This window comes from Schistocerca serialis, chromosome 3, assembly GCF_023864345.2.
Source record: "Schistocerca serialis cubense isolate TAMUIC-IGC-003099 chromosome 3, iqSchSeri2.2, whole genome shotgun sequence".
Classification (NCBI taxonomy): domain Eukaryota; kingdom Metazoa; phylum Arthropoda; class Insecta; order Orthoptera; family Acrididae; genus Schistocerca; species Schistocerca serialis.
Window position 1 is genome coordinate 757,814,252 of NC_064640.1, and position 23,219 is coordinate 757,837,470.

Here is a 23,219-nt window from a genome sequence, read left to right on the forward strand (position 1 = left end):
CGATTGGGCGACCTCTGAAATCTCGGTACCATGACAGCATTCTTATCCAACGAGCTCGCTCTCATGTGCGTATGTATGTATGTGTGTGTTTGTGTGCGTGTGTGTGTGTGAGTGTGTGTGTGTGTGTGTGTGTGTGTGTACATTTATATACCGCATCAGTGATCTCGCAGCGGAGCAAACACATCAGACGTCTCTACTCCGTAAATCTGTTGGCTCCCAAAACTGGGGACACAGTGAGCCTATCTGTAGGGAACTGTATTTCGTTTTTATATGGGCTGGAGCCTTGGCATTGCATAGTACCGTATTGTGGCCAACAGTGTAAGATCGCAGCTTGACTAACTGTGCAGACATTGCCACCTATTGGACTGTACTGTTAGCTCATAACTTGGGCATCTGATCGTAGCAGTGTGGCTGGATGAACTGTGCGATCACCAGTTGCTGGCGCTACAATGAATTGCTATAAAAATCATCATCATACTTTTACCAAACTTCTTAGTCATTGTTTTTATCCACATGTCTTATGAAATTCTTGTTGGATGTGTGCAGATTAATTTCCGTCACTTTTAATGTTTATATATAATCAGGCAGATTAGATTGATTTCTGTATGTTTCACAGTTTATATAAAGTGTTAAATGAACTCTAGATATTTACGTTGTTCGTTCACTAACAATTTCTTCTTATTTTTAAAGGTTCCAGAATCACTTGTATGTGGCTCTGACGGTGTAACATACAGAAGCGACTGTGATCTGAATAAGGCTTCCTGTGAAAAGAAACTGCATATCGCTGTCTTGTACAAGGGTCCTTGCGGTAAGTATGAGGTTTTAATTTCTTAAGCAACAGTGACAGAGATATCCCCGAATGCGGAGCCAATATGGTTTTAATGCTATAACTCTAAACAACAAGTCGTAAAAATGCTCTATTCTCTCGCTGTTGATGGGGATCAACTCCACGTTTTACTGTCGAATCATAGGTGTAATCTGTTTTCTCAGTCACTTCATTTATATACTTAAATGTCTCCTTCAGCAATCCTGCAGCCATAGACTCCAATACTTCTGGTAAAATAAGCTACTCTTCTGTCCCACGAAATTTTCGTTTTTGGCGAGATATTAAACACTTCCAAGGGTTAAACTTTGCCTGAAAAATGATCTTTGTAGTTTCTAGGGAAAGTGTTATTTCCTTGCACTACATATTTTATAAATGAATTGTGTATCAAGTATCACTATATTTTTTTCATATATGCAACTTTCCTGAATTTACATAATATTGGTTAGATTGTATATTACTGTATTGTTGTATTTTCGCCCCCAGATCTACAATATTTCCGAAACGGGCCAAAAAATTGCTCTTTTGTGTGACATAAAATTAAATATGGGAAACGTAAAACGATTAAACATAAGAGACAAGCAAGATAGTACACATTTCTTTAATCGTTAGGTCCCAGCATTTGGTTCTCTCTAATATTGTTACTTCCTTATTCCTTGTTGCAAAAGACTCAATTGCCTAGTCAAAGGTCATCAAATGTTTTGCTACATGAAAAATCAAAATGTCTTGTCGAATACAGAAAAAGCTGTTAATACGAATAGAATCAGAGAATTGTGTGGTTTCTCGCTGTGATTACGTCTATTTTGTCACTGTCTGTTTGGTAAAACAGCATGAGATCGAAAAACATTAGTAGTATGAAATTTTTAAATAAATTTCAAATCTTCATATTCTTCCATATAATTTGTGAAGTGTCCCTATTTTTTCTTCTTCCTCGTTCTAACAAACAATGACGTCATCACTATTTCTGTAACTGTTCCTGCCATTGTCAAAACTTATTCTCTGGTTAACTCTACTAACCCTGCTAGAACCATCGGCTCAGTTATCCCGCGTTTGTTCTCTGGTCATGCGTTGTTACATGTTCGTACTACGCGTTTTCCGTGCTATTCCGAGAATAGAACTTAAGCGGCTGCTAACTGGGGACTGTACAAATGGCCGTTAGTAGTGTAGTTATCTTGCCAAAGTTTTCTGTCAAAATTTCATTTTTTTGAATACACGGAGAAGGTAATATGTAATCTTTCTTACGTTCGTCATGAAATACATATGTGTTTTCTTAGTAGAGCACGAAACTGTTCACAAGAATGTGTCAATTTTAATTATCCTTAATTTGATGAAGACAGTAGTCACTGAACAGAGGAGCATATCAGTGATTTTGAAATAGTCAGTGATCACAATTCTCTTGACGAGTAAGAGTATCATTCAAGGGAAAAACTTCAGGCCAGTGGTGTTGGACACCTTCCTGTTTCTCCAAAAAAGTATTTGAGGGATTAATTAACTGAGTGCTAATAAGGGAAAATGTTGATCTCAACAGTGAATGTCATTTTCACTGTCTTTCTTTCTGTCCTATCGAGTACTATTACTAACCCTGTAATTTAGTTTTATTCGAAAATTTACCTTTTACAGAGATACTATAAATTTTCTGAATGTAAAATCCAGTTCTCTAGTAGTTTGTTTATGCGCACTGTTTAAGAAACGGCATGTAAGTATATGATTTTGTTTGACAGAAACTAAACTACAGCAGACTTGATTTCAATGAAATCAATCAGGAGCATTTAAACAACACTGAAATAATTATAAAATATTATTACATAACTGAATCGAAAATTTCCAAGTGATTTATCCCCTAAATCTCAGTTTCAACACTTGTGTCCCAAACACCACACCTCATAGTAAATGTTACAGAAAAGTCACCTTGTGCGTTAAGGGTTAATAAGATACATGAAATACACCTTATTTTTTTTAGGAATCAGAATATAAGTAATTTCCAATACTTTTTATTAACTTTTTTCGCTACTAAACATGTAATGAAATTACAATTAAATCAAAGAAATAGTAATAACCATAACTTATTTTAAATATCAGGGAAAGTTAATGAATTTCGTGAAAACTTACCAAAACTTTGATTTTTAGCTTTTACAATATGAATAATGTATTATTTATACATATATAATTTGTTTCAACTTTAGTAAGACATGTGATTTATACTTCACAAATAATATCATGTTTTAATCATTAAACATGAAGTTTTGATTTATAAATTTTATCATAGACAGATGTATTCCTACTTTAGATTGTGTAAAATTATGGTCTTATTCACCATTAGTCGCACAAAAAGCAAAATTTGACTGCTGCTGCTCAATTTGGCTATGTATTTCACAAAGCAGAATGCAGCAGTCGTAGAAAAATTGAAAAATATTATTTTGATGACGAATAGCTACTAAAGTATTGATTATTTTCTCGTGTATGGTAAGAGGAAATATATTTATTATTTTGAAATAGCATTTTTGATAAAAGATGAACCAGCTTGAGGCTAATGAAACAAATGATACTACTGATTCTAAGATCTGTGATGTAAAATATGGTAGACATATTGATGACACTCTGAAAAATGTAAGTTAACTGAAGCAATATTTTCTTAAAGAATGATAAATTACTCTTCAATTATACCTAACTATTTACGGAAAGTGCATGAATGAAACTGTAATTTGAAATAGATGTACACAGTGACAGACTTCATAAATAACCTTTTATCTGTCACTATTAAACTAATATTCTAGACTTCATGGGCTGTAATGTGCGAGAGAAATTCTCATTGTAGCCCACTGACCTAGCACAAATTTCCTGCCAACAAGAATATTAATATGACCCATTTTGAATTCATAATTTACAGTCAGGAACTCTCATTTGCGAATACCTCTCCAGTTGCCATAAATGTGGCAAGCATTACAGCACATCAATGCTACAGAATATTTCACCATAGTTGCAGTACAAAGAGTACTGTAGAAACAGAACCGCCTAATAGTCCCTGAAAAGGTTACAAGACCAGTGCCTAAAATTTTTGGGAAGGAATAATAATTTCCATTGCTAATTTGTTTTGTTTTTAATAATGTCATAAAACTAAGTACTAAACTGAAATAGAGACCGTTTTCAAATATTTTATATGATGTGCTAACAACAAGAAAATTGTCATTAAAATGTACGATGTACTCTAATTTCAAGCATTGCTCAGTATAGAACACTGAATATATGAATGAATTATTGAAAAGTCATCTTAGCCTGTAATAATGAAGCCTGTGAAAAATAAATGGGAACTAGAAATATTCTGAATGTTGTCAAGAAATTACAGTTCTAATGTTTATGGTATTACATGAAAGTTTTTGCATAACGCATTGTCTAACTTCTTACGCAGGAACTGTGTCCAAGCCTCCAATATACCATTGCGTCAACAAATTATTTTCCAGCTATCTTCATTGAGATGAAACGTTAATCAGTTATCTGTTGTCATGGAGAGCGGAATGCTTTGGTGGCGGGTGCAAACAGTAATAGTCACAACTACGCGATAACTTGCATGTTATCTTTCAGAATTCAATTCCACGTCTACAACTACTTGATTAATTTAAATACGGCTATATCTGATTACTTGCCTCGTGCAGTGGTTCCAGATGCTTGCAGAGGAGTGGTTTGCGAGGAACCCGCCGCTGTGTGCCATCACGGGGTATGCACTTGCAAGTCCAGCTGCCCTCGCGACGACCCTAAGCAGCGCCTCTGTGGCAGCGACGGACGCATATACGACAGCGAGTGCGAGCTGCAGCTGGCGTCCTGTCTTAGGCCACGAGGACAGCACCCCATCACCGTGGCCTCCCTGGGCGATTGCAGAGACGTCATCGCCGGTATGTCTAGCTGTATGTCAAATGTTCATAAGTCTAAAATTAGTCACCTCCAGGAGACATAAAGCGAATATCCTGTAAAACCAGATCTGGTCTTGACAGTAAACTCAATTCGGAGACGAGGAGCATCCTTCAGTTTCTTCATACATGCTATATTCAGTTAAAGCCGCCCATTGGTGATTAGATTCTGTATATTTATCAAAATGTTGATGGTTCTGTTTCAGCAGCTGTTCCAAACTGTCCTAGACAATTTTATGGAATACATCAGATGATTCAGTTAACCCACTGAGATGTGACTGGATGCCTGAGCATCCATGAAATCAGAAATATATGCATGCATTCCTGTTGCCACCTTGGAAGACAGAAATAACCTTGTGGATAACATCAGAAGTTCACTGAGGCTTTTTGCGGATGATGCTGTACTATATCGAAAGGTTGTAACAATGGGAAATTCTACTGAAATGCAGGATTATCTGCAGCGAATTAACGCATGGTGCAGGGAATGGCGACTGAATCTCAATGTAGACAAGTGTAATGTGCTGCGAATACATGGAACGAAAGATTCTTTATCATTTAGCTACAATATAGTAGATCAGCAACTGGAAGCAGTTAGTTCCATTATCTGGGAGTGGGCATTAGGAGTGATTTAAAATGGAATGACCATATAAAATTAATCGTCGGTAAAGCAGATGCCAGGCTGAGATTCATTGGAAGAATCCTAAGGAAATGCAATCCGAAAACAAAGCAAGTAGGTTACAGTACACTTGTTCGCCCACTGCTTGAATACGGCTCACCGGTGTGGGATCCGTACTGGATAGGGTTGATAGAACAGATAGATAGAGAAGATCCAACGGAGAGCAGCGCGCATCGTTACAGGATCATTTAGTGATCGCGAAAGCGTTACGGAGATGACAGATAAACTCCAGTGGAAGACTCTGCAAGAGAGACGCTCAGTAGCTCGGTACGGTCTTTTGTTGAAGTTTCGAGAATATACCATCACCGAGGAGTTAAGCAGTAAATTGCTCCCTCCTACGTATATCTCCCGAAGAGACGACAAGGATAAAATCAGAGAGATTAGAGGCATACCGACAATCTTTTTTTCCACGAACAATACGAGACTGGAATAGAAGGGAGAACCGATAGAGGTACTCAAAGTACCCTCCGCCACACACCGTTAGGTGGCTTGTGGAGTATGGATGTAGATGTAGATGTAGATATGTCCGTTTATATTCAGCAGGAAGATGTAGATCAAAGGACAACAGTCGGAAAACTTGACAGTGTATTTGTCATTGTGAGCAACGGCCTATTTCTGGTACTCAACTGTAACTGCCCATTTCATGCATTTCCCTCGAAAATTTTGCCTCTGACACCAGTTGAGATCGACTTGCATTCACTGAGAGGAGCAGATCCTGTTGAGTTTAATACCGACTGTCCCTGAAAATGCGTGATACTCACCTGTATACCCTGTCATTAAGTACCTCATTTTCACCACTGTTGCTACGCTATGATACACGGCAGCGAATGGTACACCTTTCCTTGTGTGCCCCGGGACTGTCTGCAATGATACACATACAAATCGTGCAGTATCATTCACAGTATTGTCATGGACAATTCCTAATACATGAATTTTTTTCTGCCATTAGGCACATCTGCACTGTGACACTTCTTACTTCGCTAAATCCATTCAAAGTATTGTCACATACACACCACTTCACTACTACGACTAGCGTGTCAGCGGTGGAGGATCATATAACGCAACGACCAGTGTGCTGTTTAACTGGTGGCAAATAATTTTTCAGGTGAGCTCATTGCATAGAACTGAGTGCCGAATATTATCAACAGAATGTATGATGAAGTCATTTAGTTTCAATATTTAGTAAACACTCTCTAATCACTTTCGGTCTCGCATACTGACATACGGCCGGTAGAGTGGTGTGCTGACCACATGCTCTTCCATATCCGCATCCCGTGACAGCTGTGGGAAGAGGATGGCACGGCGGCCGGTTGGTATCGTTGGACCTTCATGATCTGTCTGGGCAGAGTTCAGTTCTTTAGTCTAACCTGTTTATCCAAGAAAGACAACGCCCGAATATTTGTTGATTATATGCCAAATAATTCCATACATTAAATTACAAAACATTTTAATGAATAATTGAGGAAAATTTTGAGGATGATAAATTGGGATTCATGAGAAGAATAGCGAATCTGTATCCCTTAGGACGCCTGAGGATGTTTTGACAAAGAATTATAGAAGTGAACTCTGATGTATACATCAATTTTGTTGGTTTGGAAAAGGCTTTACACCTACTTTGCTCAGGTCATCTCCTTAAAGCCCTTGAAACATGTTGGTAAAGACTAGAAGAACAGATGGCTGATACTGGAATTTTACAAAGGGAGAATGAACATCATGAACTGGCACTGAGGTAACAGGTAGGATGGTATTAGGAAAAGAGGTACAGCAGAAGGAGGAATAACGGTTTATACAATGAAGTACGCAAATAATCGAGTAGTGTTCGTAGAATAAGAGGACTCATTACAGTCTATGTTGGAGGGCGACGAGTAAGTGGTAAAAGACAAATAAATGAGAAGAAATGTGGGAAAGATCGAAGTGAAGAGACTCAGCTCCCTCTCATATTCCATGAAAATAGCATTTGAATGAAAGCTCTTGGAACGACTCAAATCTTTTAGCTGCTTGTGAAGTTTGGTGATCTTTTGAAAATTGAAAGCTTTATTGCTTGCAAAACGATTTCCGGTGGGACTCAGAAAGAGTTCAATCAAGTGGTATGGCTGCAATGTAGTATTTTGTGGCACTCAGTCACAGAAAGTCGAAAAGAAAGAGGAAATATACTCGTGCCAGTAGTGCCAGTGTCGTCGTAACTGCCATCTGCTTCACGTCTGCTGTGCAACGAGCTACCTTAATTTAAGTATTAACTGTATTTTTCTTAATTGTCACTTCTTCTTCCGTGTGTTTTTGCTTTTAGGAAGCTTTAATTGTCGAGTGCTAGTAATAGAGTTAGATAGATTTCGTGTTTCTTTTGAATACAGTCAGAGAGAGTTCCTTTAGTCAGCCATAGTGCCAGTAGTGCTAGTGTTTGTTTTCAATACAGTCCAGAGACAGGTTGTGCTATTTTCATTGTTTTCTACAAGAAGTGGCTAGCAACCACAGTTTAATCAACAATCAGCCGCCTTTAGTGAATTAGCAGTCTAGTTAAAAGTTGATTAACTCTCTACAGTAAATCGATTTCTTAGGATGGATAGGACGTGTGACTACTGTGTACGGACGCAGGAGGAGCTGGCCACTGTTCGCGAACAGCTGAACGTGTTGATGGCCGCGGTCAGCCGTCTACATGCTGCTGCCTCGGAGTGTAGCGGCAGTGGGGAGTCTGGTGCGTCGCATCGTACACCGCAGGTATTACATGCTTCACCCATTGTCCCTGCTGTCGACACATCTTTGGGGATACCGGGCGCAGTTGGGCCACCTTCTACCTAAGGGGAGTGGCGGGTTCAGCGGCGTTCGCGGCTCACGAGGCGGAGGGTCAATGTGGAGACCGGACGTGTAGCATCGCCCGCTCTGACTGTGAGTGGACATTTGGCCGCTCCTTCAGCAATGTCCGAGCAGGCACACGGGGTGAGAGGTTTATTAGTTATTGGGACCTCCAACGCTAGGCGGGTGATGGAGCCCCTTAGGGAAATAGCGGAAAGGTCGGGGAAGAAGGCCAGTGTTCACTCTGTCTGCTTGCCGGGGGGTCTCATCCGAAATGTGGAGGAGGTCCTGCCGGCGGCGATAGAGAGCACTGGGTGCACCCGACTGCAAATTGTTGCTCATGTTGGCACCAATGACTTCTGCCGTCTGGGTTCAGAGGTCATCCTCAGTTCGTACAGGCGGTTGGCTGAATTGGTGAAGGCGGAAAGCCTCGCTCGCAGGGTGGAATCAGAGCTAACTATTTATAGTATCGTTACCAGAACCGATCGCGGTCCTCTGGTTTGGAGCCGAGTAGAAGGCTTAAACCAGAGGCTCAGACGATTCTGCGGAGATGTGGGCGCAAATTTCTCGACCTCTGCTATCGGGTGGAGAAACGTAGGGTCCCCCTGAATAGGTCAGGCGTGCACTACACGCCGGAAGCGGCTACATGGGTAGCGGAGTACGTGTGGAGTGCACATGTGGGTTTTGTAGGTTAGAGAATTCACTCCCTAGGCCCAACATGACGCCTCCTGAGACGTGGCAAGGTAGGAGTAGGCAAAATGCAACAGGGAATAACAATATTAATGTGCTATTAGTAAACTGCAGGAGCGTCTATAGAAAGGTCCCATAACTGATCTCATTAATAAACTGTCACAACGCCCATAGAGTACTAGGGACAGAAAGTTGACTGAAACCAAACATAAACAGTAATGAAATCCTAAACTCAGACTGGAAAATGCCGGCCGCGGTGGCCGAACGGTTCTAGGCGCTCAATCCGGAGCCGCGCGACTGGTACGGTCGCAGGTTCGAATCCTGCATCGGCCATGGATGCGTGTGATGTCCTTAGGTTAGCTAGGTTTAAGTAGTTGTAGGTTCTAGGGGACTGATGACCACAGATGTTAAGTTCCATAGTGCTCAGAGCCATTTGAACTATTTTTTTGATTGGAATGTATACCGCAGAGACAGGCTGGACAGTGAAGGGGGAGGCGTGTTTATAGCGATAAGAAGTGCAATAGTATCGAAGGAAACTGACGGAGATCCGAAATGTGAAATAATTTGGGTGAAGGTCACGGTTAAAGCAGGCTCAGACATGGTAATTGGATGTCTCTATAGGCCCCCTGGCTCAGCAGCTGTTGTGGCTGAGCATCTGAAGGTTAATTTGGAAAATATTTCAAGTAGATTTCCCCACCATGTTATAGTTATGGGTGGAGATTTTAATTTATCGGATATAGACTGGGAGACTCAAACAATCATAACGGGTGGCAGGGACAAAGAATCCAGTGAAATATTTTTAAGTGCGCTATATGAAAATTACCTTGAGCAGTTAAACAGAGAACCGACTCGTGGCGATAACATATTATACCTTCTGGTGACAAACAGACCCGAACTATTTGGAACAGTTAACGCAGAACAGGGATTCAGCGATCATAAAGCGGTTACTGCATCGATGATTTCAGCAGTAAATACAAATATTAAAAAAGGTAGGAAGATTTTTTTGTTTAGCAAAAGTGACAAAAAGCAGATTACAGAGTACCTGACGGCTCAACACAAAAGTTTTGTCTCTAGTACAGATAGTGATGAGGATCAGTGGACAAAGTTCAAAACCATCGTACAATATGCGTTAGATGAGTATGTCCCAAGCAAGATCGTAAGAGATGGAAAAGAGCCACCGTGGTACAACCACCGAGTTTTAAAACTGCTGCGGAAGCAAAGGGAACTTCACAGCAAACATAGACATAGCCAAAGCCTTGCTGACAAACAAAAATTACGCGAAGCGAAATGTAGTGTGAAGAGGGCTATGCGAGAGGCGTTCAATGAATTCGAAAGTAAAGTTCAATGTACTGACTTGGCAGAAAATACTAAGAAATTTTGGTCTTATGTCAAAGCGGTAGGTGGACCAAACCAAAATTTCCAGACACTCTGTGACCTAAATGGTACTGAAACAGAGGATGACAGACTAAATGCCGAAATACTAAATGTCTTTTTCCAAAGCTGTTTCACAGAGGAAGACTGCACTGTAGTTCCTTCTCTAGATTGTCGCACAGATGACAAAATGGTAGATATCGAAATAGACAACAGAGGTATAGAGGAACAATTAAAATCGCTCAAAAGAGGAAAGGCCGCTGGACCTGATGGGATACCAGTTCGATTTTACACAGAGTACGCGAAGGAACCTGCCCCCCTTCTTGCAGCGGTGTACCGTAGGTCTCTAGAAGAGCGTATCGTTCCAAAGGATTGGAAAAGGGCACAGGTCATCCCCGTTTTCAAGAATGGACGTCGAACAGATGTGCAGAACTATAGACCTATATCTCTAACGTCGATAAGTTGTAGAATTTGGGAACACGTATTATTTTCGAGTATAATGACTTTTCTGGAGACTAGAAATCTACTCTGTAGGTATCAGCACGGGTTTCGATAAAGACGGTCGTGTGAAACCCAGCTCGCGCTATTCGTCCACGAGACTCAGAGGGCCATAGACACGGGTTCCGACGTAGATGCCGTGTTTCTTGACTTCCGAAAGGCGTTCGATACATTTCCCCACAGTCGCTTAATGAACAAAGTAAGAGCATATGGACTCTCAGACCAATTTTGTGATTGGATTGAAGAGTTCCTGGATAACAGAACGCAGCATGTCATTCTCAATGGAGAGAAGTCTTCCGAAGTAAGAGTGATTTCAGGTATGCCGCAGGGTAGTGTCATAGGACCGTTGCTATTCACAATATACATAAATGACCTTGTAGATGACATCGGATGTTCACTGAGGCTTTTTGCAGATGATGCTGTGGTATATCGAGAGGTTGTATCAATGGAAAATTGTACTGAAATGCAGGAGGATCCGCAGCGAATTGACGCATGGTGCAGGGAATGGCAATTGAATCTCAATGTAGACAAGTGTAATGTGCTGCGAATACATAGAAAGATAGATCCCTTATCATTTAGCTACAAAGTAGCAGGTCAGCTACTGGAAGCAGTTAATTCCATAAATTATCTGGGAGTACGCATTAGGAGTGATTTAAAATGGAATGATCCCATAAAGTTGATCGTCGATAAAGCAGATGCCAGACTGAGATTCATTGGAAGAATCCTAAGGAAATGCAATCCGAAAACAAAGGAAGTAGGTTACAGTACGTTTGTTCGCCCACTGCTTGAATACTGCTCAGCAGTGTGGGATCCGTACCAGATAGGGTTGATAGAAGAGATAGAGAAGGTCCAACGGAGAGCAGCGCGCTTCGTTACGGGATCATTTAGTAATCGCGAAAGCGTTACGGAGATGATAGATAAACTCCAGTAGAAGACTCTGCAGGAGAGACGCTCAGTAGCTTGGTACGAGCATTTGTTAAAGTTTCGAGAACATACCTTCACCGAGGAGTGAAGCAGTATATTGCTCGCTCCTACGTATATCTCGCGAAGAGACCATGAGGATGAAATCAGAGAGTTTAGAGCCCACACAGAAGCATAGCAACAATCCTTCTTTCCGCGAACAATACGATACTGGAATAGAAGGGAGAACCGATAGAGGTACTCAGGGTACCCTCCGCCACACACCGTCAGTTGGCTTGCGGAGTATGGATGTAGATGTAGATGTAGAACTGTTTGACAGAATGAGGAATTAAAAGTTATTCTCAGATTAAGGACGGAAAGAAAACTAATAGAAATGATATTAATAAGCAAAAACGCTTGAATGGTAGAAAAACAGTGAATTCATACCCTACATCGAACAGTTATCGAAAGGGACATTGCAAGGAAGAGTAGACGAAACAGAAAGCTGGGATGATGGGTGACGTTAAAAACGGGGGAGGTGACCAGCATACTGACGAACAAACTAATGCTAGAGAGAAGTGTGGAGCGTCGAGTTGAAACCTGTTCGAGAAGTCGAATATTACACAGGAATTAACATGGGCGTCTAATGTTTCGACGAATGGTCTAATAAAACAAAATAAGAAACTTAGTAATACAAGAGACAAACTGAATACCGCTATTCGAGTTCACAGTTACATCTATTTCTCACATGACACTTTGGCAACAAGTAATAAGCTTCTCAAAATCGTTAGTGAAGGATAACGTTAGAACCATTTGATGCGTTAACAGTAATCAAGAATGTATAATGCTGATTGTTGTTCACTACTAGTATAATGGCTCTCTACTCTTCTCTGGGTCACACTGGTGGCACTAGAATTCATCCTCTGTGGAGACTGTTTGAAGAAATATTAATAAATATTAATTAAATCTTCAGAAGTTCCCATTAGATTGTCCTTTTTAGTCCATTTGTGTGGAGAAACACGTCGGGTACGGATTCAGCTTAATCACACTCACGTTGAACGATGGTGAAAACACTTTTTTCTGGTCCTCTGTATCGTGAATATCATCCTCCGGGACAGCATCTGGTTCTGCCTTATCATATAATTCAGTTTTTAAATGTTATCTGTTGTTCCTGAACCACAATCCGGTTGACAATCAACAAGAGGAACAACATTTCCTGCTTGCCCAGAGAGCTTTGGAACCGTTAGAAAAGAAAAGTCTACACCTGGTTTTTGTTCTGTGCACTGCCACCAGTATAGAATGTTTATCCAGTTCCATTTTTCGCCATTTGCAACAAAACTATGTTAGAAGGAGAAACACAGAATCAATCAGATATTTGAAAAATCGTTTTGCAAGAGTGTGGTACATATATAATCCAAAGAAGTGTGAGATTTCAGTCATACTAACGGAAAAGTCAGACCTTTACTAAATATGCCACTGGGTGGGTAGCGGGCAGTACATGTGCAAGAGAAGCTGGCAGCGTGACGTTGGTTATGCGAGAAATGACATGTAACAGTTACGTCACCAAGAAAAGTAAGAAGGTGATAAAGGAAACAAGATGTTATCAGTTCGGTTGTACCCTGCAGAAACCTGTATCATGAAGGCAGTGAAAAAAAAGGTGGATGCAAACAAGTGAAACCAAGTTTTTGTGATTTCGGTTAGGTATAAAAAAAATGGAAAGATGAGCAGTGAAAGTGGGCAGCAGATTACACATAAGGAGACCACGATTGAGAAAAAAACATTAAAATCGTATAGGAATTTGAAGAGAATTAATGAGAATTGTAAGTCTAGGAAAGTACACCAGATGACGAAAGACTCCAAGATACCTAGTGGAAGGCAAACGGAGTGGCTAAAGGAATTAAACAAGTCACACGGAAGAGAGGGCAAGACTTGTCGAGGGCAGTGACAGAGAATTGGTGGGAGTGTGGTACTGGAACATTCTTCATGCTAAGAGATACGTTACTTAATATAATTATAACAGTTAATACCATAAGAATATACGTTCATTTAAATTTTGGAAGGTTTTATCGGAATGAAATTGTAACATCCAAAAAGTCATTTATGTGACAACACAGTTTTAATTCGATGCAAATATTAAACCAAATTTAATATAAGTCACCACGTAATGAGAAAATAGAATAAAATATGCAAAAACTCGTAATAAAGTTATTAAGTGAAAACTTTTGAATAGAATAAGACTAAAAGAAAATATTATTTTAAACTTTAGTGAAATCTGTCGCTCGTACGATTACGACTGTTCAGCTCAATATGGGAGTAATTGTCACGAGCTCAGTCCTCATAAATGTGACACAAACTACTCTTCTTCTAACGTTTCATTGATCGAGCAAATGGTGTTTGGTTTTCATCCCTGAATGTTCCGGTTCCATGACCACTTCTTTGTTTTCCCCACTAAACTTTTTGCCTATCAACAAATACACTTCTTGGAACCGAATAGTCACACTCGCTTCCATGATCGTTACTTCAAGAAATATGACTTTTCCTATAACTTTGTTCATGTTTCTTACTGTACAGGTATTATAAAATTTACTGACAAACAAAACACAACAATTAAAAGTGAAGCACATACACCTTTTAGACCACGATAACTTCTTACTACTGCGAAATTTCTTTTATTTTTATTCAAAATAGTGAGAGCGGCCTTGTTTCTCCATTGTGCACACTGCGTATGGTGACAGTTTCTTATGTATCCATACATTCTGAGGTATGCGTTCTTCGTAAGTTTACTCTCAGGATTGTTGCTACAACATTTTTCTTTCTGGTCCTGTGACTGTCTGCAATTTTCAAATTTAAGTGCTCTTCTTCTATGGTCAACGCAGATTTTCTGGGGCACATTTAAGGTTTGTTCAGTTCTATGTGTGCTCAGATATATGAAGTTACGCATCGCATATTTGTGGCCAGAGCGGGGGTTCATTCAATCACGCAACAGATTTTAGTAGAAACTGTCAATACGAAGAGAAGCAGAATCGCAGCGCCGAAATTTCGGAGGGTGTTCAGGGATATTTTATGAATATTTTTGTGTGAGGGACGCGTTGTCTCTGGTTGCTTGTTACGGAGTAATAATATTATTATGATTTACTCGGTTTGCTTCACCAGTTACCTTTATTTCTGTGAAAATACCTTCACAGTAGTAAATAAACACCTGTAATATCCAATTACCAAACCTGTATTACACAAAACAGAGTAATGAAACGACACTCAGACACAAAAGCATTCTAATATGGTTTACCGTCGCTGAGTGAACAGCCCACTGTATTCAGTGAGCCTGTACACAAGATGCATCAGGCAGCAAATCGGTCAACTCTTCATCATTAAACCTATCCATATTGCTGATTTTCAATGTAAAAGTGCTATCACCACTGACAAAAAGTAAAGGAAGAAAACGAGATAGAACCGACTAGTACTGAATGCATTTTTCAGGACGAAGGTTAAAGTGCACACTACTTTTGTCAACAGCAAGTACAGTCAGTGAACGGAACAAGTTCGTTTCCAAACAGTATACACAGTGCATACCACATACACTTGCACTCTTGCGCAGATTCTTTCAGAGCAGTACATAATCAAAGATAAATGTTGGAAAGAAATGAAACGAAATGCAATTACTCTGTAACGAACCACCGGAGGCCACAGACCTTTTGTTCCGTAATATTTGAAAATTGTCTCTGAATGGACTATGATGTAATGGAGGGGGAGATTGTTTTCGTCTTCTATGACGTGCCTAGCTTGTGTGTACACAAACCGAGCGAGGTGGCGCAGTGTTTAGCACACTGGACTCCCATTCTGAACGATGAATGTTTAAATCCCCTTCCGGCAACCTGATTTACGTCTCCCTTGATTTTTCAGAATCGCTCCAGGCAAATTCCGGAATGGTTCCTCTGAAAATGGCGCGGCAGGTTTCCTTCCCCGACTCTAATAACTGCCACTCGGCAGTCACTGTTCATCCACTCGATTAAGTCCCTCTGTCTGTTTCATAAATAATCTGCAATTAAATTGAATTAACTGTATCATTTTGAGACACACCTACACTTAACTTCAAGTGAAGAAGTTAAATGGGCCTTGCAGCCAGCGTTGGGTGGCCAGGACGGTAATTAGGCCATATACTAGGGTGAGGCAGCCACCCGTTAGCGACCCACGAACTGAGTGGACTTCTACTGAAGCTCTTCACGTAATGAAAATAGGCAGGTCACCAGGAAGATCTGCAGCTCGACCAGCTGCCAATTACGACAGCCGATCACTCTCTTCATTTCATGTGATTCAGCGTGACACACTAACGCCGTGACTCTCACCAAGTCAGCGAGCAGATGCAATGTTTAAGCCTGTCGAAACAAGCCCGGCAGCATTAAGCCCGAAGGGTAATATGTAACGCCAAGTCTCTATCAAACAGAGCCTCCAGCATCGCCATTGTCTCAGCTGGGTCACAGACGAGGGACCTTTGCCTGCCTTCCCAGCCCAGGTAGCAAATATTGTGCTGAACACTTGCCTCTACTCTTGAGCGTCAGCCCAGACTTCGACTCTGGGCAATGCCATCGCTATGTAGCTGGGACACCATGACCATACGCTACGCCAGTTAACCTTGCCAGCCGCCCTGCGCTGCAGAAGACCACGAGTATGGCTTGACCACCACTGACAACTCAGCGCCGGCATAATAGGAGGCACCAGCTCAGCGTGCTGTTCCCTGAGAAGTGCACGCCTACCATACACTTCGCTACCTGGTCTGGAATACAACGGCAGAATTTTACGTGAAGACGGAAACATACTCCTATGACTCTGAGTTGGCGAGGTTAATTAGAGACTTGTTGTGTACATCCTCATGCATATCCACAACCATTTCGGACCAATTACATGGTGAAGTCCCAGCTGTATAAATTACTAAAGAAGTAATAAAGAAATATTCTCATTATGGTCTTCGTGTGCTGTTGTATGTCGATCCCATCTTCGGCAGAGGTTCATACATCCACATCATAGCAGCGCACCTGTCTTTCTATTACAATTGCCGTCAGGAAGACAGATGAAGATGTACATCCGGAACACAGCAGCTAGCTCCTTTCCGAAGGGGGAACTGTAGGGGATTATAGAGAGCTGAGGAATGGTCTGGGACAGCAAGGTATGTAAGTAGCAACCATCACTTTAATTTTCACTCGTGGTATTCCCTACATCATTCGGTGTGACCTTACGCAATTTTTCCCATATATCCAGGGTTGGATAATGTTGTAATGTTCGTTAAGGGACCAAAGGCCGAACGTTACCTCTAGTAATATGCAACGAGTACAGTTAACCTGGGCATTCCACCCCATGTACTGAATCACATCCCATAGCACGCTAGGTTTCTCATGAAAAAGGGCAGTAAGCCTGCGAGTGGAGAAATATTTCGTGGCTAAGGCATAGTAAACCTAGGATACCCAGAAAGCTTCGGTAATTTCTTGAGGATAAGTCAGAATAGGCATACAGCATTATTGTAAATAAGAGCTGTATAATGTAAATGTTTTACGATGAGTAAGTAAGATACTAGGAATAACATACATATTTGTAGAAAAACACAAGCATGATGTATTATTTATAGTCGTAGCTAAGTCGAGGTTATTGGGAGATGAAAACTGGGAAAATCTGACACCCAGAGAAAATACTTAATAGATACGACTTGGATCGTCAAGAGGAGTTAAGCCATGGTACAGCGTCGATAAATCAAAACCATTACAACTACAATAAAAGCTCCCAACGGTATTATCTGGTTAGGTTTTGCTCTCTCCACATCGATCGAAATGGTCTCAATACAGCAAGAGCGCTGAGACGACACACTGATGTTAGATTGTCGTTAGAGTTGAGGTCATTAATTAGACCACTCCTGATCCCTGGAGAAGCTGTGTTCATGGCAGAGGTAGATGCATTGGCAACAAACAACCAAGTGAAATAAGTGACATGGCGGGATTGGAAGATATTGGGAAATACAGGAACTAAAGGGATTTTTTTCCATCGTACGACTCCTGTGGGGCTTATACAGAGCCTTTATTCGTTGCAGGATGAAACAGAACTACAAGATTATTGTATAACACAGGCGAGGCTGGTATAGCGCCTGTAGCTCGGAAATAAGAGGATCCTTGCACAGTACAGTTGGAGCGGATATAGGATGTGTAGCTGGGTGGTATCAGAGAGCTCTTGAAGCGCGGCCACGGGACAAATTTCTCAAAGTGACATGAGTAGTTAGTAAAGGGAGAAAATAATAATAGGTTATGGAAGTTCAGATGGATTCTCCAGTCACAATGTCTTGAGAACACGACGAGAGCACAATTGTCATGGGTGTCCTATAAAAAATGGTTCAAATGGTTCTGAGCACTATGGGACTTAACTTCTGAGGTCATCAGTCCCCTAGAACATAGAACTACTTAAACCTAACTAACCTAAGGACATCACACACATCCATGCCCGAGGCAGGATTCGAACCTGCAACCGTAGCGGTGGTGCGGTTCTAAACTGAAGCACCTAGAACCGCTCGGCCACCCCGGCCGGCATGGGTGTCCTACTGCTGTAAATAAACCTTTCTGTAAGGTATATAAATATCAAGCAAAATGTAGTGTACATACTACGAGGTTTACGTGGGTCAATCTCGCCAAAAAACAGGGCTCAAACAATTGTGTTGATGTAAGTCAGTTTTGATCACCATAGATCAAGGAACGGTTTAGCCTGAATTAAATGCTTATTCCTTGTCAGTCGTCGTTATTGTACGGTCTTCAGTGAGAACACTGGTTTGATGCAGCTCTCCACGCTACTATATCCTGTGCAAGCCTCTTCATCTCTACCTATATTCTTCTGAATCTGCATACTGTATTTGTTTCTTGGTCAGCCTTTAAGATATTTACCCCCATTTTCCTGCAATACAAAATTGGTGTTCACTTGACGTCTCAGAATATGTCCTATCAACCGATCAATTCTTTTAATCAAGTTGTGCCACAAATATCTTGTCTTCTCAGTACTATTCAGTATTCCTCTTTCGTTATATGATCTATCCATCTAATCTACAGCACTTTTCTGTAACATTACATTTCAAAAGCTTCTACTCTCTTCTTGTCTACACCGTTTTTGTCCACGTTTCACTGCCATTGCCGCGGGGGGTAGCCGTGCGATGTAGGCGCCTTGCAAGTTGCAACGGTTCCTGCGGCTGCCTCCGTCGGGGGTTCGAGTCCTCCCATGGGCATGGGTGTTCGTGTTGTCCTTAGTGTAGATTAGTTTAAGTTAGATTGAGCAGTGTGTAAGCCTAGGGACCGATGACCTAAGCAGTTTGGTCCCATAGAACTTAACATAAATTTCCAATTTTTTTTCACTGCCATTCACGGTTATAATCCAGTAAAAAACAGTCAGAAAAGACTTCGTAGCACTGAAGTCCACCTTCGATGTAAGCAAATTTCTCTTCGTCAGATACGGTTTCCTGCCATCGCCAGTCTACATTTTATATCCTCTCTACTTGTCCATCGTCAGTTATTTTGCTTTCCATATAGCAAACTTCACCTACCACCTGAACAATGTTGTTTTCTAATCTATTCACTCAGCATCAGAGGATTTAATTCGACTACATTCCGTTATCCCCCTTTTTCTTTTGGTAATGTTCTCCATATCAAGACACTGTCAGTTACGTTAAACTGCAATTCTAAGTAATTTACTGTCTCTGACAGAATTTCGTCGGCAAACCTAAAAGTTTTTATTTCTTCTCCCTGAATTTTAGTCCCTACTATAAATTTTTCTTTGGTTTCCTTTATCGCTTGCTGAGTGTACAGATTGAATATCATCGGGGATACGCTGCAACCCGGTTTCAGTCCCTCCTCGACAACTGCTGGCCTTTCATGCCCCACGAATCTTATAACTGTCGTCTGGATTCTTATAAGTTGTAAATAGCCTTTCGCTCCCTGTATTTTATCCCTTGCACCTTCAGATTTAAAAACGAGAGTTCAAGTCAAAATCGTGAAAAGCTTTTCTAAGTCTGCAGATGTTACAAACGTAAGTTTGCCTTTTCTTAACTTATCTTCTAAGAAAAGTAGGGTGAGTATTTCTCTATTTCTCCCTAACCCAAACTGATCTTACCCAAGATCATCTTCTACCATCATCTCTTCCATTCTTCTCTAAATAGTTTGTGTTAGTATTCTGCAGCCATGACTTACTAAACTGAGAGTTCGGTAATATTCGCACCTGCCAGCACCTGCTTTCTTCGGAATAGCGATTATTACATTCTTCTTGAAGTCTGAGGGTATTTCGCCTGTCTAATGCATCCTGCACACCTGATGGAACAGTTTTGTCATGGCTGTCTGTCACAAGGGTATCAGTAGTTCGGACGGAATATCGGCTAATCGCGGAACCTTGTTTCGAATTACGTGTTTTGTGCTCTGTCAAATTCTTCTCACAGTATCATATCTCCTATATCATCTTCCTCTACGTCCTCTTCATTTCTATGCAACAGCCTTGAAGTTCGTCTGCCTTATATAGCCCCTCTATATACTTCTTTCACCTTTCAGCTTTCCCCATCTTTTCCTAGGGACGGTTTTTCCACCTGAGCTCTAAATTCCGGAATGAGATTTTTACCCTGCAGCGGAGTGTGCACTGATATGAAACTTCCTGGCAGGTTAAAACTGTGTGCCGGACCGAGGCTCGAACTCGGGACCTGGTTCTGCAAGGTTTGCAGAAGAGCTCCTGTGAAGTCTGGAACGTAGGAGACGAGTTACTGGCAGAATTACAGTTGTGAGGACGGCTCGTGAGGCGTGCTTGGGTAGCTCAGCTGATAGAGCACATGCCCGCTAAAACAGAGGTCCCGAGTTCAAGCATCAGTCCGGCACTCAGTTTTAATCTGCCAGGAAATTTGATCTCTTAATATTCATACAGCTGCTTCTCTTTTCTCCAAAGACCACTTGAATTTTCCTATAGGCGCTATCTATATTTCCTCTGGTGAACGTGCTTTTAAACCCTTACATTTGTTCTCTAGCCATTCGTGCGTACCCATTATGCACATCATATGAATTTCATCCTTCACATGTTTGTATTTCTTTTAGCCTGCTTCTTTGGCTGCATCTTTATATTTTTTTCCTTTCACCATTTAAATTCAGTACTTCTTGTGTTATCTAAAGATTTCTGCTAGACTTTGTTTTTTTAACCTGCTGCTTTTATTATTTCATCTCTTAAAAAAATTCGTCTTCTCCTGTATTCCTTTCCCCTGCTCCAATCAACCGTTACCTAATTCTCCGACTAAAACTCTCAACAACCTCTGGTTCTTTCTACTTATTCAGATCTCATATCCTTACTTTCATACCTATTGGAATTTTTTTTGTTTCAGTCTACAGTTCATAACCAAGCAGTTGTGATCAGAGTGCACATTTGACCCTAAATCTGGTTATGAAATCTCCGCCTTGCCATTATACAGTATGTTAAAAAAAGGGGTCGAATACTTTGATAAGTGGTAATACTCATCAAAACTACAAAAATAAGTCCAATGAACAAGGGTCTGGATAAACACGTGTTTATGGGAAGGGCTACGCAATGCTTGGTAGCGAATATTGACACAGTCGTTGCAAATGTATCGGCAGGGTATTACAATTTCTTACTCACAGTACTCCACCTATCATTAGATGGTCTGCAGTCAGTTGTGTGGTTCCAGTCTTGTTGTAGGCTACGTTAGTTTTCGTCGTGTTTGTGTTTTTTGTTCAACTTCAGGTATTCCATTCAAATTGAAAATTATAAATCATGAAATTAATGCCTTAAATGCGTTTACGTGCTCAAATAAGAACTTTTATAAGCAAACGAAGTTTTGTAGATGGTATCAAAGTCCCATATTGCTTTTTTGTGTATATTCCCTGTTTCTTCAAGTCGAGAAGAATTAATGTGGCATTTTCTCACTCGTCCTGAACTTTCTTTCCTATTGAAAGTCTCTAATTTTCTTTCCCAGCCTAATATTGTGGGAATGGAAATAACTTCTTGTCAATATTTTGTACCTAGAAATACTCTTACATTTTAGGTATCATGTTAATGTATACTAAAAATACTAACTATCAATCTTCAGAGATAAATTATCTTTCGTGTAGTTCTTTAACTAGTTTTTGTACTGTATGATGTTTTGAAACTCACCGGATAAAATATATCAACACTGGCAATTTTCCGCCACTTGACAAAATTCCTGCGGATGCCCATGCTGAGGATTTCAAGGGATGAACGAAATATGAAAAGTGGAAGCTCAAGAAGGGAGCTGATATAATATATCTACGTAAAAAGATTAAAATGGACATAGATCGGCAACTTCAGGATATTTTATATTGTGGCCGGAAGTATCCGTTATGCTGCGTCTGAACTAACTTCATATCAATCTGAAACATTAGATATACTAAGATCGCTTGTAAATCTTTTTACTGACTACCGGTTACAACAGATCCGTGTGGTCATCAGTGAATCTGAAATTTTGGTGAACAAATATTTCATGTCAAGGTGACTAATATATACTGTTGGAAGAAAATCGCTGCACAAGGAAGGAGTTTTGCGACCTAAACCACAGTTGGTGGCCGTGCTTCTACATCTGAAAGATGATATCTACTTACACTTAGCGCTAGTCGCCTAACAGTGGCCGTAGTTACGCCACTATGAGGATGCAATGTAAATTTGCTTTAAATACACTCTGTGAAGATTGTGAGTGTTAGTTAACTTTGAGATTGGACGAGGTGAGTTGATGTTGGTCAAGAATGCCTTTTAGGCGACAAAGACGCTATTGTCAGCACCTCAGTGAGGTTGAACGAGGACATGTAAACAGAATGTTGTCAGAAATGTAACCACTGTACGTGACTTCCTGCAATGGTAGTCGTGGCAATGAAAGGTTGCAAGAAGACCGTGCTCTGGAATGCCATGTGGCACTGCCGAGAGGGAAGACCGCGCGTTCGGCGTACGGCGCTGGTGCTTCATAATGCATCTGCAGCAGAAATTTGACCAGCAGTTGGCACCACAGTAACACAACGAACTGTTACAAATCGGTTATTTCATGTACGTCTCTAAGGCAGACGCCCAACATAAGCTACAAATTACATATTAAATTAGGAAGGTGTAATCGAAGTGGGCACACTAGTGTTCAGGGTAAGTATGGGCCCAGTGTTCTCATTTTTCTCCCAATAATCGCTCAAGTTCCTTATGGAATTCCGAACTGTCTGCCAGTATTTGAAGGAAGAGACAAAAACAAAATGGCATTACAAACTCATTAAATGATCCCAAGTGGTACTCACTTGCACTTGATTGGAGGACACTGTCACTGCACTGAAGCAGCTGCAGTCGTCATTGCTTCCCTACACTGCTAGTGTAGCTGCTTTTGGGTCTACCTGTCGGCAGCAAAATCCCAGTATAAGTCGATTTGTCGACACTCTAATTCCAGCTGTAATGGCGACAGCATCCGCAAACATTTACGAAACTAGTTCTAATGAGCAGCTTCCACAATCCGTCATTGGTAGTTCAGGTAGCGTAGCTTAGGTCACTTAGGAACGTGTATCCACTCTCCCATTGGTAG

The 23,219-nt window shown here is 40.9% G+C and overlaps 1 protein-coding gene across 1 annotated transcript in view; it reads left to right on the forward strand.

Annotated features, from left to right (window-relative positions):
• Window positions 1-23,219, forward strand: part of LOC126471201 (agrin-like) — a 186,225-nt gene that overhangs the window by 146,545 nt on the left and 16,461 nt on the right. Inside the window, exon 3 of the mRNA XM_050099314.1 lies at window positions 4,474-4,710. Coding sequence (XP_049955271.1) covers window positions 4,474-4,710 — 237 coding nt within the window. The remainder of the gene's footprint in view (window positions 1-4,473; window positions 4,711-23,219) is intronic.